This window comes from Leopardus geoffroyi, chromosome A2 (assembly GCF_018350155.1).
Source record: "Leopardus geoffroyi isolate Oge1 chromosome A2, O.geoffroyi_Oge1_pat1.0, whole genome shotgun sequence".
Taxonomy (NCBI): Eukaryota; Metazoa; Chordata; class Mammalia; order Carnivora; family Felidae; genus Leopardus; species Leopardus geoffroyi.
Genome location: NC_059331.1, coordinates 82,148,211 through 82,164,213, shown reverse-complemented (window position 1 = coordinate 82,164,213; position 16,003 = coordinate 82,148,211). Strand labels below are relative to the sequence as shown.

Genomic DNA, 16,003 nt, shown 5'->3' with positions numbered 1-16,003 from the left:
ACTCTTTCAACTGGTATAGACAGTGGTCCACTTGGTCCTACTCTGTAGTGAAGCCTTGAGCTCTTCCAGACCTGGATGGCCTCACTGCTTCCCCTGGCCAAGCTGATGCCTGATTCAAATAAGACACGTCTCTAACCTTGGGTTAGCAAAAAGAGATCGAAAAATGTTAAGACAGAGCCTCTATGATAGGTTTGATGCAGTTTTAAAATTAGCATTCTCTGTTTTCCATTTCTTTATTGGTAGCAAAAACAACTTTTTAAGATATCTTTACTTCAAAAAGATGGCACGGATCTTGAAAAATCAAAAAGTGGTGCACAGCACCCACCTCTAATAGAAGCCTTTGATGTAGCGCTTGAGTTTGAGTGAGTGCATCGCAGGACACTTTCAAGAGTAGCTCCATCTTTCTTAAATTTCGAAAATCTCGTTCTTTTTCTCTTTGCTTACGAGAAAGTTCATCATGGTAGTTCTGCTTGTCAATGAGACAGTTTCGTAAATTGAGATCCAAGATTCCTCTGTTCCAGGAAAAGAGAGAAAATGAAAGTGATTTGTCATCAACTGCCCTTCATGCTTCTCAAGACAGCATACTCAGCATATTCATACAGAACTATCCTCGTATGAGAATCCAATGTTAAATCATGCTAAAAGCAACTTTATTTGTAAGTTGGTATCATTTAGAGTCCCAGGCTAATTAAAAAAAACCCAAATGGAGGGAACCCGGGTGGCACCCCACTAAGCGTCTGACTTCAACTCAGGTCATGATCTCATGGTTCGGGAGTTCGAGCCCCAACAACTTCGGGCTCTGTGCTGACAGCTCAGAGACTGGAGCCTGCTTCGGATTCTGTCTCCCTCTCTCTCTGCCCCTACCCCACTTACTCTCTCTCAAAAATAAATAAACATAAAAATATTTTTAAAAATAGCAGCTCAGCAGAGACAGAGGTTCCCAGTTTCCCTAAAATTTTATTTACAAATAGGAATTAACACCTTCCCAAGGAATTGCATGGACCACAAAATTATTCCCATTAGGAAAAAGTCATGACTACCTGAGGAATACCATTCATATGTAGGAAAGATCCCACAACTATAGCATACTCCAGTGATATACTTTTCAGAGGCACATTTCAAAAACTTACAATAATATAAACATTGTGTCCTTGAGATTTGGTCACAAGAAATTGAGGAAAATGATGAGTAAACAAAGGGGAAAAATACTGGGAAATACTTTATTTTTTAATAAAGGTAAAAATCTATTCAAAATTCTATAAACTATTTATTGAATCAACATAAATGTGTTTGAGATTATGTTTTGAATCCTTAAGTAGAAACTGAAGATAAATTTAGATGACAGACACACAAAAATATAACCTTTCAGTCAGTGAAGTTGCTTCATTCTCTCTGGTCAATTCCGACAGCTTGACCAATTGGTTATATTCTCGTTCTTTTATTTCAAGTAAGGCTCGTTTGCCTTCAACTTCCTTTATTACATCCTCCTTCTCTTCCATTAGGGAATTAATTTTGGTTTCAACTTTCTTTAGGAAGTCATTTAGCTCTTCGAGTTCATATTCTAAGACAATTTTTTTCTTTTCCATTTCTCTGTGGGCGATACATACATACAGATACATACATACATACAGTTACATACATACGTGCATATGTGTGTATACACACACACACACACACACACACACACACACACGTTTGCCTTATTTCGAGCTCATGCTGTCTCTGCCTATTTTTATTACCTGAAGAGGCGATAGAAGAGCTAGTGGTGAACTCAGAAGTGGGATGAAGATCACAGATGAGCGGGACTTAGGGGTGTCTCCACTGAGTGCCAGTGAGGACAGTGATTTGTCCAGCCTCCTCACTTCCTCCTTGGCTCCCCACTGCACCACCTTCTGGGGTCTACCCTCTCCCTGACCAGCCTTCTTGAACTGACCTGAATCTCTCAATTTTGGTGGTCGTGACAAGGTGGCTTTTAGAACTGTTACTAATGCCTGCTTTTTTCTTTCTCCTTACCAGAGCAATCAAATGGTTTCTCCAGAATTTTTGTTTCTTCATTTATCTTTATTTTTTTTTGAGCTCCTCTAAACCTTAAGAACTTCCTCCATGATTTCTGCCTCCAAAATTGCTCTGAATGTTTGGGGGTGTTCCCCAGGTGATTAGATGACAAAGTAGAGTTACTGTCATCTGGGCTTTAGGCTTCTGGCTGGCTGACACACCATAAAATTCTACACATTAAAATTCCAATAATTTATCTTTTGCACAGCTCTGTTAGCATCTGTAGGGACACTCCATACAGATTCAATTTATAAATTGGAAAGAGACATAAATAAATGTTATGAATGTTAGTAATATGCTGCCTTACTTTCTTTTAATGAACTTGATACACACAACTGAGGCAAGGCTAAATGCAGATATTTCAAAGGTTGTAATAGTAATTTGATGTGTTCAATGGCTAATATTCTCGTTTTAGTGAGCATACACTAACTTAGGGCTGGGAGGGCTTAAAAAATAATATTAAGTCATACACTTTTTTGCGTGTTGTTTTTTCTATCTCTTTTCCAATATTTACAGGAACAGCTTGATGGTGGACCACTTCATCCTAGTAAAGAAAAGGAATGTTACATTATGTAATTTTAGACCAGAGTTAAATAGAAAAGAAGTACAATGTGTAGAATTCTTATCTTCCCTCTACTGTCTAGGGTGCTTTAATTATTTCATTTAATACTCACAGTGACCTTATAAGACATGGTTTGTAACCAGTTTAAAGAGGAGGTAGCTGAGTGTAACGAATACTGTCTGTTCCCTTTATGGATGTCCACCCATCTTTCCGTGTTTGCGGGGGTTGGCTCATGCCTGTTTTCCTCTCCATAGGATCGCCACTGGCTCAGCAGACCTGTCTTCTCAAGGGATAGGGAATGCAGGGAAGGGGGCAGCTCTCTGTGACCAATGACTAATTGATGTGGTGATACCACGCCCCATCCCCCCTGCCTCTGGGTGGAATTCACGGTCTAGAGATTCCCACAGGATCAGGTTGAGACCAGTATTTTCCTGAAAACACATTTTGGCCTAGTTTCTTCCCCAACTTTCCTGACATTCCTATCAGATTCCCCTTAGAGACCTCCCTCAATGAGTATTTGTCTGAATACTAGAAACTCTGCTTCTAGGGAACCCTAAGACTTGTGCTAAGAAAGCTTAAATAATTTCCCCAAAGTCACGCAGCTAGGAAGTGGTAAGGCCGAGATCAAAAGCTAATTTTGGCTAGTACCACTTTTCACTATGCCCTGTGGATTCACAGAAGGTTCAATTTTAGCCTCAAGCCACTTATGTACAGGGCAGGCATTATGAAACAGCCCTTCCTGCCCAAGGATCACACTGGACTTTGGTGCCTGGGGTAATACATGCATGGAGGTTGAACACATCATGGCAGTGAAGTGAATTTATCCCGGGGATCTCACTCAGTCCAGGGGCAGGTCCAAATTTTGTAAGGCTAAGACTCTTATGATTTGTCAGGGGACCTCTCTAAGATAAAGAGTAAAGAATTATAAATGCTAAATAGGTACAGGGTCTTGGAAGAGGTTCATGCAAGTGAGGGGCCTGAAGCTTTAGCTTTGTTAGGCTCCTCGTAAATCTGTCTCTGCTGAGGTACTATGTTCCAGGTAGCAGCTGGGCACGTCGTGTTTGACTGCTCTAAGACCCTCAAGGAAAAAGTAGTCAAAGTGAATCATAATTGTCATTTAAGCCAATGAGTCTCAGATGTTGTTTCTAAACCAACTCTAGGGGTGTCTGGATGTCTCAGTAGGTTAAGTGTCTCACTCTTGATTTTGACTCAGGTCATGATCTCACCATTCATGGGATCAAGCCCCACATTGGGCTTTGCACTGGCAGCGCCAAGCCTGCTTGGGATTCTCTCTTCTTCCCTCTCTTTCTGCCCCTCCCCCACTCACGCATGCTCTCTCTCTCAAAAATAAATAAACTGTTAAAAAGGTAAAATAATCCTAGGTTATTTAAATTGTTTTGAGAGTTATGTATTTTTCAAAATAAAATGAATTTTAATTATTTCCTAAAACATAAATGCATAAACAAAGTCTTAGTCACTTTCATGGGGAGGAGAAAGTTGCTCTTCAAAGAAGTCACTGTGTTTGTGACATCCAATTCTAATGTAGAAAAAAATTCTTAGTGAGGTCTTTTCCCTGGGCCAGGGCTCCAGGTTGGAGAGATCCTGTCAAACACTCTTAAAATTTTTTGTGAATTCCCAGGGCCCAGGTTTAGTTTGATTAGATCAGTCACAATGCTGAATATTTCAGTTTGTGTGATGCTACCCCTCTTTGTCAAACCTGTGTAGTTAATCTTGATAACCATGCATTTTTATGTCCACAGAGGAACAATGTTTAAATATTTATGTAACTAACACACCTTTAGGTTGACCTGATATTCCAACAGTTCTTCTAGTTCCTTCTGCTCCTTCAGTAATTGCTTTTGCTTAGATGCCAAGTCTTCCCGTAAATTTTTAATTTCTAATTTCTTCTGCATTGTTTCCTTACGTAATTCTTCAGTGCTTTCTCTCAATATTCTCATCTTCTTCTCCATTTCCTTAAAAGTCAGGAAAATTATCAGGTTATATAGAGCCTGAGCAAGTATCTGTCTACCTAAAAATCAAATTAAAAATAATTTTACTCACCATTTTGATTATATTTGTTTTGAGTTTCACAAATGACTTCTTCCAAAGTTAGATACAAAAATGACTTCTGACATCTTCAATCAAGGCATGACAGTTGTACTTCATGTATTAAACACTTTACATTAGATTCAAACTCTTTTTTTTTTTTTTTTTACTAGTGGCTCCTTTCTATCCTGTATTTTATTTTATTTATTTTTTTTAAGATTTTATTTTAATCTCTACACCCAACAGGGACTCAAACTCACAACCCCCAGATAAAAAGAGTCACATGCTCTTCCAACTGAGCTAGTCTGGTGCCCCTCTGTCCTATATTTTCAATGTGTCCTTTTCCTGAGTTAATTTTTATTTCATACCAAAGAAGCATGAGTGAAAATTTCCAGCCCATTTTCTAGTAGCTTTGTGATTTAACATCAGATGCAAACCATCTTTGACTATTGGGCTTCTGGTTCACCTGAATCCCACATGAGAATTAAAGACAGGAGTTCATATTTGGAAAACCCAACCCTTTGTGCTCCTTAATCCCCCTCTTTCTAACCCATTCATATTCTCCCCAAAGGCCCTCCACTCCAGACTCAACACATCTTTGTTCCCTTGCCTGATTATTTGGGGAGTGTTTGACTTATGGGAGAGAAGCCTTGTACTCAGAAAATATACACATTATTAATGACTGAGCGAATGGATCCATTTAGCCTGCTCTGGGTTTTCTACATATCTCCACCCTCCAATGCTGATGAGAGAGGGTAAAATTGGTGATCCTATGGTCTGGAACTAAAATCCAAAATTCTTTTTCCCATAAAATCTGTGTGGTAAATGGTAGGTAGGTACTTATATAATAATGTATATTTTATATGCTATATATGTATATGTACATATCTATACTCATACATATACACACACGTATAAAAAAGTAGTATTTTACTCTATGACAAACAGGTTTTTTTGCCTTGGAATGAAAACACCAACAACATGCTTCTGAAATATAACCATTCAGAAGGGGGTAACAGTGCAGAATGTAGTGACATTTCTCTTTACTTTGTGTGATCACAAAAAATGTGATCTCACAAAAATGGACTCCCAATTCCTCCTGTTCCTATAGATATTTGTCATTCTTCTCAAGAAGTAGAGCTCAGAGGAGCCTGGGGGGCTCAGTCATATAAGCATCCAACTTCAGCTCAGGTCATGATCTCATGGTTAGTGAGTTGGAGCCCTGCTCAGGCTGTGTGCTGACAGCTCAGGGCCCGGAGCCTGTTGAGGATTCTTCCTTTCTCTCTCTCTCTCTGGCTCTTACTGTCTTTCCCTCAAAAATAAATAAACATTAAAAAAAAAAAAAAAAAAAAAGTAGAGCCCGTTTCTCTATCCCTTGATTCTAGACTTAGCCATGTGACTTGCTTTGACCAATGATGGATTACAAAAGCAGAGGCTTGAAAGGTCTTATGCTTTGGGGGTCTGCCATCACTTGAGGCTGTTTTTTTTTTTTTTTTGAGGCCGGAAACCCTTCCACTACTATGTGACTGGTGACACGTGATATTAGACCAGCTAGCCTGCCAACTGGCTGACAGATGAAGGAAGCCATCTTGGACCACCCAGCCCCAACTGAACCAGCTCAGACCAGGAAACCTCTGTGTAAAATAAGAAATGTTGGCTGTTTAGGCCACTAAGTTTTGGGGCAGTTTGTTATGCAGGAATGGATACGTGGTACATCTCCTTTATAAAAATGTCTTATAGTAAGCTTGAGATGTTCAAGAAGCTCTGAGGGTAATAACTATGCAAAAATAATGTTTTTAAGTGCTAACCACAGACACCCCCCCTTTTTTTTTTCTAAAAACAAAGCAGATATTGTCCAACTAAACACAGCCTATATTAGATGCCAAATAGCTAAGCCTGTAATAGGCATCACTATGTTTATTCCAGAAGTTATTCCTTTCAGCATTGTCCATAGTTAAGACTTTTGGATCTTTCAAATGTCCCAGGGTATGGTTGTTGTGATAAACATTAATATTTATCAAAAGGGATATTTGAATCCAGTTGTATTAACAAACTGTAGACCATCTAAGACTTACTCCTGGCTTAGGTATCTTCTCAAATTCCTTTATTATGAGGTTTTTTTCTTCTGTTAAGCTGTTAAAACAAAAACAAATTTGACAAAGTACAAAAGAGTAAGCTATTTCTTCAGTAATAACTTTCTATTTTCTCTTAGAACGCACTTCCTGTGTTTGTTTGCCAGGGAACCTGGTGTCCGTTCTTTACGATGGCTTCAGTGACTCCCGGTTAGGTGCTTCCTCCCCAGTCCTCCCACAACACTGTGTATACCAACCCATTAGAACAGTTATATTATCGCATTATAGCTACTTGGTAGCAGGCCCTTCCCCACTAGACTCTGACTCCTTCCAGGCAGGCTCTGGGTCTTATCTTTTCTTTTTTTTTTTTTTATACTACTGGCAACGAACCAGTGCCTGCCTGGATTACTGCAGTAACTTCCACAAGCTCCATCAAATAAGCAGATCTCACGAGCCAGTAGATCTGGGAAGTTGGAGCAAAACATCCACACCGGCTTTTATTTTTATGAATTTTTATTTGCAATAATGTAAATTAAGGTTAGTGTAATAAGTACGTACCACATGGAATTTAATGTAGGTTAGCTGGGACACAAGTTGAGGTTGAACTTTCAGAGTTTTGAATACTTAGGCCTTTGCTGTTAGAGCTTGCATACACATTGACAATATTTAACTTCCAACCTATTGATCCTACACCTCACGCAGGCTGCCACTAGGGGGTGGTAGTGTGCTGTCATATTTTGATTGTAAAGGCCGCCTTAGCGTCCCTGAATTGGAAAAATGGTGACTTGAAGCTCTCCCACAAGATAAGACTCACAGTCTTTCCTTTAAGTAAATATAAAATAATATATTTTTTAAAGAAACATAAGATGGCTAATTCTTTAGGACATTTTAAACTAATTACGTCTCTATCATGTGTTTTTTATTAAGAAAAACTGACTTTCCCTTGAAGAGATGCGTATTTTTCTATTTATAAAGAAGTCTATCATTCATAATCCCATCCCATCACAGTTGATCATTTTCATTTTCCTTGTATCTTTTAATTAAATTATATAAAATGTGTATATATGATTGAATCCATTTTTACCCAACATGTAATTAAAGTAGCTTCCCAACTGCAAAACAGTCTTTGTAATTAGTAATTTAATAGTTAGTTTCAAGGTTTCCTAGTGGGTGAGTGTAGCATAATAAAACAATCCCAAACATTGTCTATCTTTTACTGAACTTATATCAGGTAATTTACATGCATTTCTAAACTTCAGAACTTACTACATAGGTATTATCTTCATTGTACAAATGAAGAAAACTGAGGAGTTAAGCACCTTTTCCAAAGTCACACAATCAAAACTAAACTGACATTCAAACCTAGAAATTGAGCTCTGACTCCACGGTGCTTTTCAGTATCAAGCTGCCTGCCTATGGAACACATTATTATTTAAATATTCCACTATTTTTAGAATTTAGATTGCTTTCAGTTTTTTACTCTTAAAAGTAATCATGTAATAAATATTCTTGTGCATTAATGTCTTTTTTCCCCTCCTCTGGATTCACCTTTTTGCATGGCATTACTGAGATAAAGAAAAAATACTTTTGTGCCTCTTGATATATATCAACTTCTAACCTTTTAAACTGACATCAAACTTTAAATTTGTCTGACATTTTCAGCTTTCCTGACTAAGGGGTGCTTCAGTGTCAAAGCTACTCAAGATTTATTTCTTTTCTGCAGCAAGAGAGTCCTAACTGAAACCATGTCCTCAAAGGTTTTTAATTTTAAGGACTTGGGAGTGAAGAGACAATGCAGGAAACCCTGTGTGTGGCTATGTGCAAGAGATATCTTTCACTATCAGTAGTAGAACCAGTCTGAATCAGTGGAAGTTGCAAGAGGTAGATTTTTGAACTAATACAAACCATAAACATCTAAAAATCAGGCTGTCCAAAATTGGAACGGGCTGCTGTGGGAGGCTGTGCGCTCCCGTCAGAAGGTGTTTAAGCACAGACTGGTGATCACTGACAGAAGACTCGGGTGGATTCTAACCTTGTAGTCAGGGCTGAGAACTACTTTCAGAGCCAACAGTTCTTAAAACTCTGACATTTCTCAGAAGTATGCTGGGATCTTGTAAAAACTGCAAATGCTGCCTTGGGTGAGAAGGCTTGGAATCATTAGTTTTAAGGTTGGATCTGCCTTTCAACCAAGTTTCTCAGGTCCTTCTCTTTTAGATATGAAGACCACACCCTGCAAAACCTGTTCTAAGCTCATTCTGCTCTTGGTTGCCACAAGGAGAGCAGGAAAGATTTAAAAAGTGTTTAGGAAGTGAAATCTATTCCATCGGTGAATTTTTCCTTACTACTAATCCTGATGACCTGTGTGCCCCTGTGTCATAGCTAACATTCCAGAATTCCAGATGCTTTGCTAAAATAATCCCTCTGTTCCTTTCTTGCTGCATCTGTTTGTTTCTTGGTTCCAACTTTGCTGTTACTATTGGACTAAGAATGGCAAACGGCTACCAAGCCCGGATTACACCACAGGGATGGCAGGGACCAGCTTGGAATAATGAGCAGTCACTAAGGCCAGGGTCACATTGGGATAGCCCTGCACGTGAACAGCATGAGTGCCCCCACTCTCCATGTCCCTACCTGTGACAGACAGCAATAACTCGCCATGGCCTTGTTTCCCCACCTGGCCAAGACTTGTCAGAATGCATCAGATTTAGTATCAGAGACACAATTTACTTGCTGTCCAAATCTGAGGAGTTATTAGAAAGCAGGGAAGCCCCTGGGGCGCTTGGGTGGCGCAGTCGGTTAAGCGTCCGACTTGAGCCATTCACGATCTCACGGTCCGTGAGTTCGAGCCCCGCGTCAGGCTCTGGGCTGACGGCTCAAAGCCTGGAGCCTGTTTCCGATTCTGTGTCTCCCTCTCTCTCTGCCCCTCCCCTGTTCATGCTCTGTCTCTCTCTGTCCCAAAAATAAATAAACGTTGAGAAAAAGAAAAAAAAAAAAAAAAAAAAAGAAAGCAGGGAAGCCCCAAAAGGTAACAAAGTGAAGGCAAGGAAATGGTTGAAAAGGATATTGGAAAATCTTTTCAGAGGCTGTTTTTAGAAAGATAATGACTTCTACTCTGTTTCAACACAAGTTCTCAGGGTGCCTGGGTGGCTCAGTCAGTTAAGCGTCAGTCTGACTCTCACATTCATGATCTCACACTTGGTGGGATTGAACCCTGAGCCTGGCTCAGCATTGCATTGCAGGCAGCCTGGAGCCTGTTTGGGATTCTCAATCCCAGTCTCTCTGCCCCTCCCCCACATGTGTACACTCTCTCTCTCTCTCAAAATAAATAAATATATACTTAAAAAAATTTGTGAGTTCTCAATAGTATTTAAAAACTTCATTATTGGGGCGCCTGGGTGGCGCAGTTGGTTAAGCGTCCGACTTCAGCCAGGTCACGATCTCACGGTCCGTGAGTTCGAGCCCCGCGTCAGGCTCTGGGCTGATGGCTCGGAGCCTGGAGCCTGTTTCCGATTCTGTGTCTCCCTCTCTCTCTGCCCCTCCCCCGTTCATGCTCTGTCTCTCTCTGTCCCAAAAATAAATAAACGTTGAAAAAAAAAATTTAAAAAAAAAACCTTCATTATTTATAATATTAATTGAGCTTACTTAAGGTTACATATCCTTTTTTAAAAAAAATATTTATTTATTTTTGAGAGAACACAAGTGGGGGAGGGGCAGAGAAAGAGGGAGACACAGAATCAGAAGCAGGCTCCAGGCTCCATCCTGTCAGCACAGAGCCCGACATGGGGCTCAAACCCACGAATTGTGAGATCATGACCTGAACTGAAGTCAGATGCTCAACCAACCGAGCCACCCAGGTGCTCCAGGGGTTGCAAATTCTTTCCTAAACTGCATATTCAAGAGGTCAATGAGTATTAATCTCATAACTGAAACTATGGTAATAGATTTAATTGTAACTTACCATTAGCATTTATTAAATAGAGTTTATATTATGTGACAGCATAAGAAAAGTCAACCAAATTATAGAGTAAAATTTTATTCTCTAGAGCATTTGAACAATAAATTATTCTTCATAGCTGCCAGTGATTCAGAAGTTCCTAAAGATATTGGGGTGGAGGGGTGTTACTTATTAGAGCTTCTATTATTTAGACCCTGAATAAAATGAGTTTGTTGTACTGATCTGAAAAATATCATCTGTGTATTTGAATGAATGGTTTTCTCTCACTGGCTTAGTTTCTTTATTTTTAGGTGGGGATGAAAATATCTACTTTTTTCCTGGGGAGAGAGTGTTGAGTGAATTTGTTTCTATACAGTGTGATATGAAATATGTTAAAGCCAATGAAATACGCAGCCTATATAATTCTTTCCTGGTATTCCTTTGGGAATCACCATTATTTTTATGAAAATAAGTTTGTTAATAACTTGAGATGTGAGGAAGTCTGCTCAAGCTCAAAGTATTATGCATTGCAAATCCGAAAACAATACACACTAAACATTTCTGCAAATGTGAGTCCTGAATATTCTTGTTCACTGTAGGTCACTATGCACGGTTCCCTCCCTATCCCAGGCAACTCAGTGAACAATTTGCCTATCTATACCTAAAAGGCAAGAGTTCTGGTTGTTGCTGGGTTTTTTCCTTGGCAGGAATACTTGGAAATTTTAAACAATTTAAATATCAACTGACTTATGTTCCCTTTACCCTTTCATGGAAATGTCAAGCATTCTTATTTTCAATACTAATGAACAACCACCAATTGTTTTAATTTCATTATTTTCTCAACTGAAAGAGTGCTTACAGAGCACAGAAATAGCTAGCCTTTCTTTTTATAGATCTCAGTGTGAGCCTGAAACAAGTTTAGATTGAAAGACAAAAGAGAACTCAGATTTTTTTTTTTTTTGCCCTGAATGTAATTCTCCTGATGAAGCTAGCCTTCTTCAGCCCCCCAGTTGAAAAGATAGGACCCAAAGAGAAGATTTCAAAACCCAGGGCTTACAGAGTCCTCAGAAAGTCACTTAAATAATTTGCTTAACTCTCGGTAGCAATGAATTATATTCGCTCTGTCAGAGATCTACTGAGATTCTTGAAATTAGCCAGAGGAAAGTTCTGCCACCTTAAAAGTAACAAATCCTAGGAGCGATTATTTGGCTTTCTCTTCAGTGCCCAGGCACAGCATCCAGCATACCACAGCACAAAGCGTGGACTGTACTCATTTTGAAATTCAATCTAAATAGTGTGATTTGCTGAACAAATTCTTCCACTGACTTGCTACTCCCTCCACAGGAGGAATGTTAGAGATTTTGGAAATACTATTTGCCTTTCTATCAGTACCTTTCTACGTTAGTTCACTGAATGACATACTGTAGATCTGGATAAGTAAATGTGTCTTCCAAAAGGATAGTACTGTCTTTCTTGATCCTGAGGGATAGTTCAGGAGAACAAGGTTGAACAAGTGGTCTGTGTTCATGTATTAGAAAAATATAGTGAGCTAGATGTAACCCTCAGCTCACACAGGTTTGTCTGCAAAGTACATGTGGGGCATCCGCCGTGCAGCCGTGTGGTCTGGTCCTGCCGAAATGATACTGGGCTACCATCAGGGCCAGAGAGGGCGAGAGTGTGTGCCAGGTCTTTGTTCCATGTAGTGTGCTCTTTGGCTGCAACTTCCAAAGCTTATGACTTTCCGGACACAAGAAAACACAGTAGAGATCTCCTCCATGAACACGTCTCCCTGTCACTTGAGCCTTTTTCTATACGTTGTGTTACCTTCTTGTTCAGGGATGGCCCGTTCTAGGCAATCAAGGAAAGAGTTAGGCTTGTAATCATCTTAACATTGCCATCTTACACTCAGTGTGCCTAAAGTTCCTTCATAATTTAGTTTAATTTTTATCATTTTATTTATGTGGAAAGAGCTTTCCTCAAGCGTGTCTTCAGTGTGCTTGAGAGAATTGTGCACTTACCTATTTAATCTGTACTGATTATGGAACTCTCTTTCCTTCACTGCATTATATTCATTTTGATACTTGAGAAGTTGTTCTCTCATTTTAGAGACCTCAGTGGTGAATGCCTCAGGAAAATTATCAGCTTGCTGCAGGTGAAATTGCTGCTGTTGTATTTGCTTGGTGAAACGTTTGGCATCCTGGAGCAGCTGGACCTCTGACTCCTGTGTGCTGGGAGCCATGAAACAGAGATTGAAATAATGAGAAAGGTGTACTTTTAACATCCATAGGAACTCCTGTAGAGATCTAGCAAGGAGAGGAGGGAGCGTGTCCACACAGCTCCTGGTTCCTTCCGTTCCTCTGTACAATTCAATTCAGTGATAAGTTTGTGCCAAGTATTACAGTAGGTACTAGAGGTGAATGGAACTCACAATCTAGGAAGGGGAACAGATGGAATAGGAAGCTGGAGTACCAGCTGACAAGTACTACCACTATTGTGTAGATCAAAATGGTGGGAGAGACAGAGAAAACACTGAGTTGGATGGGAATATGGTATTTTTATTGGGCTTTGAAGAACAATCATGACTTCCCAGACTGGCAGGGGGTGGGGGTGGGGTTGATAACAAGAGAGTGGGTCCTCCCTTTAACTGCCTCAGCAATGCTGGCTCTAATTCTTGAATTCTCCTGACCTGACTGTAGGGAAATTTTTTCCTCCTTAATGAACTAAGAAACAATAAAGTTTTCTAATGACACTTTACTAAGAAACTGGGAAGAAAAATTTTCCTATAAAATTATGGACATAAACTCCCTTACAGGTTTCTGATCCTATCTTCAATGTCTGGCTAGAGCCAGATTTAAATGTCACAGTTGAGGGGGATCCCCTATCTAGGTCTTGTTGCTATATAGGAAAAAAGGTTAAATATCTGGCAAGAAGCAGATTTGAATGGACACAGAAACTGGACTTGGTGAAAGCTTCTAAAACTCATTCATCTGTGCTGCAAGCTAGCCCCAGCTGTAGCCTTACCAGCAGACTTGATTCACGTTTCCCAAAAACCCAACTGCCTCACATTAGCTACCTCTCCTGTTTGGAAGCAAGACAGGGCTGGTGCCATTTCCGGTTTTAAAGTCAGCACGCCTCTTTGGTGAACACCCCAGCAAGGACCCTTGCCGGGAGAAATCTTCAGGTTTCTCCTCTTTTGCAGAGATGCCCAATGACTTGACAAAGGCTGTCTCAACTGAAGTTGTCTGCTCCACCCATTTCCCCTAGTGTTAATATGTCATTTGCTCAATAACATCCAGTGAGACATTTACTGGGACATACTATGCCCCAGGCACTATGTTAGGTGCCAAATACCAACACAGCTATGGTGGTAACACATATGATTTCTGTTAACAGAAGTTGGAGTTTTTTCTTACAATTTGGTTTCCTTGCATGTTAATATACTTGGTAAATCCAAAGTGGCCTGATCTTCAACCGTGGAATTGTGAATGGTTGTTGGCTTGTGCCACGGTGCCTGATTTCCCCCAGAAAGAAAGTGGACAAGGTGGTTAGGGTTCCAGCCAGAACACAAATGGTAATTCGCCTACATGGACTTAGACTATGCGCCAGCATAAGAGAACTGAACAACTTTTATAACGTGGTTCCTATGCAAAATTCATTCAGCTTCAGTTCAGCATTTCCAGGCTTTATATGCCCTGTCACAGCCCCAGCAGCAAGAGTGGAGAGTTGGCGTCTTCGTGCTTTTCTCGCCCCCCAGGCGGGAGGAGTGGGAGAGGGTGGTGGGTGTTTGTAATCACAAGAGAGGGAACTAAAGGGTCAAGAGGAGGTAAAATGTGGGTAGCAGAAGGGAAGTAATGGTTTTGCAACACAACCTGGAACTAGGAAGAAATAACCAAGGCCATAGTCTTGGTCCTACATGGCCGTCTGTCACTGGGGCCCGGGCAAGGAGGAAGCTGAATCAGCACCCCACAAGGCTCTCTGGGCTGGGCTCTAGACTAGAGCTATCTGGAGGGTGAGAAGTGTTGCTGTAGGACTCGTATTGGCAAAGAGTCTTGAAGGGATGTTCTGAGAGCTGCATGGATCCCCCCCCCCCCACTTAAGCAGTGTGAAGTATGTTGAAAAAGATTACCCAGACTTTCCATCTAAATCCTCCAAGTTCGTGTATCTTGAGAATTATGTGTCTACACTGCCAGTTGGGGCCAATTGTGGGAAATGACGGGATAAGGGTGAAGAGTTAGCTTGAGGCTGGCACAGAGGAGGAGGAGGAGGAGGAGAAGCCAGAGCTGGGGGGTTGTTAGGAACCTGGATGGAGTGAAAGTGAAGGGTGCATAGAGACGGAGCTCTGCTCTTCTCCTGCTGCTTCACTTTTCCCTCATGCTCCCTTCCTGAAAGTAGTCAAATGACTTTGGGCAGGAAAAGAAGTAGAGCTAATGTTTGCAGATTGGGGGACAGGATGGATGGGGAATGACAGGAGGGAGTTTCTATCCATTGCTGCCTCTCCTTGGCTTTTGATGAAGACCCTATGCCAGGTTATGAGGCAGGAGGTTATGGAGAAAAGGAAGAACGAGGCTGGGGAGTAGTAAGGAGTAGCAGCAGAACAGGATTTCCCTTCTTTCTTCACTCTCCTTCCCTCTTGATTCCCACTGGCTGATAGCAGGTGCTTAGGAAACTTTGTGGAATTGTCCTGTGGAAGCATATTCTTACATGCTGTTGATTGTGACCAAGATTAGGAGAGTAGCCTAGGGTAGAAGGAAGAGGTGAGAAAACTGAAGCCTCAGCAGATGTAGCCTGGGGTTGTGCTAGTGCGTGAAGGGAGGTGGGGAGCACGGAACGCTGTAGGAGTGTCCTGTAGTAGATAATGTCAGTGCCCCACCAAATCCCCTTGGCCCACTATGGGGTCACCTGTAGCTTTGGTGGACAGTTACCGTACATCCTGACAGACCTGTGTGCTTCTGCCTGAGAGCTTTGTCTAGCCATAGCAACTTACTTGGCTTCTCAAAAGGCATGCTAGAAGTGCGGGGGGCTCCTCTCCCTAGGAGTAACCTTTGATCAACGATGGATAGAAATTAGTGGACAAATATCCCAGTTTCCTTACCCTTTGGTGGGAGAGTTCCGAGGTGTGTTCTACACACTCAGAGGGTCCTCAGTGAGACTGAGCACCAGTTGGCCACAGTGTTAACCTGCACATTAACACACCCTGGCTGGATTCCTCTCTTCCCCATCTCACTTCCCCATTCTCCCACGATAATTTCCGGTATCACTTCTCAAACTACTTGAACTCAAATCTTTGCCTCAAGGCCTGCTTTTGGGAGAATAAAAAACAAGATAGATCCCATC

General features: G+C 40.9%; 1 protein-coding gene across 5 annotated transcripts in view; it reads right to left on the bottom strand.

Annotated features, from left to right (window-relative positions):
• The window catches only part of CCDC146 (coiled-coil domain containing 146), a 115,353-nt gene that overhangs the window by 24,055 nt on the left and 75,295 nt on the right, over nucleotides 1-16,003 (bottom strand). For all 5 annotated transcript variants that reach the window (XM_045494566.1, XM_045494561.1, XM_045494565.1 and 2 more), the window contains exons 4-9: nucleotides 12,688-12,897; nucleotides 6,739-6,796; nucleotides 4,414-4,590; nucleotides 2,526-2,599; nucleotides 1,363-1,590; nucleotides 326-512 (exon numbers count right to left, since the gene is read on the bottom strand). In XM_045494566.1, the coding sequence (XP_045350522.1) occupies nucleotides 326-512; nucleotides 1,363-1,590; nucleotides 2,526-2,599; nucleotides 4,414-4,590; nucleotides 6,739-6,796; nucleotides 12,688-12,897 (934 nt within the window). The remainder of the gene's footprint in view (nucleotides 1-325; nucleotides 513-1,362; nucleotides 1,591-2,525; nucleotides 2,600-4,413; nucleotides 4,591-6,738; nucleotides 6,797-12,687; nucleotides 12,898-16,003) is intronic.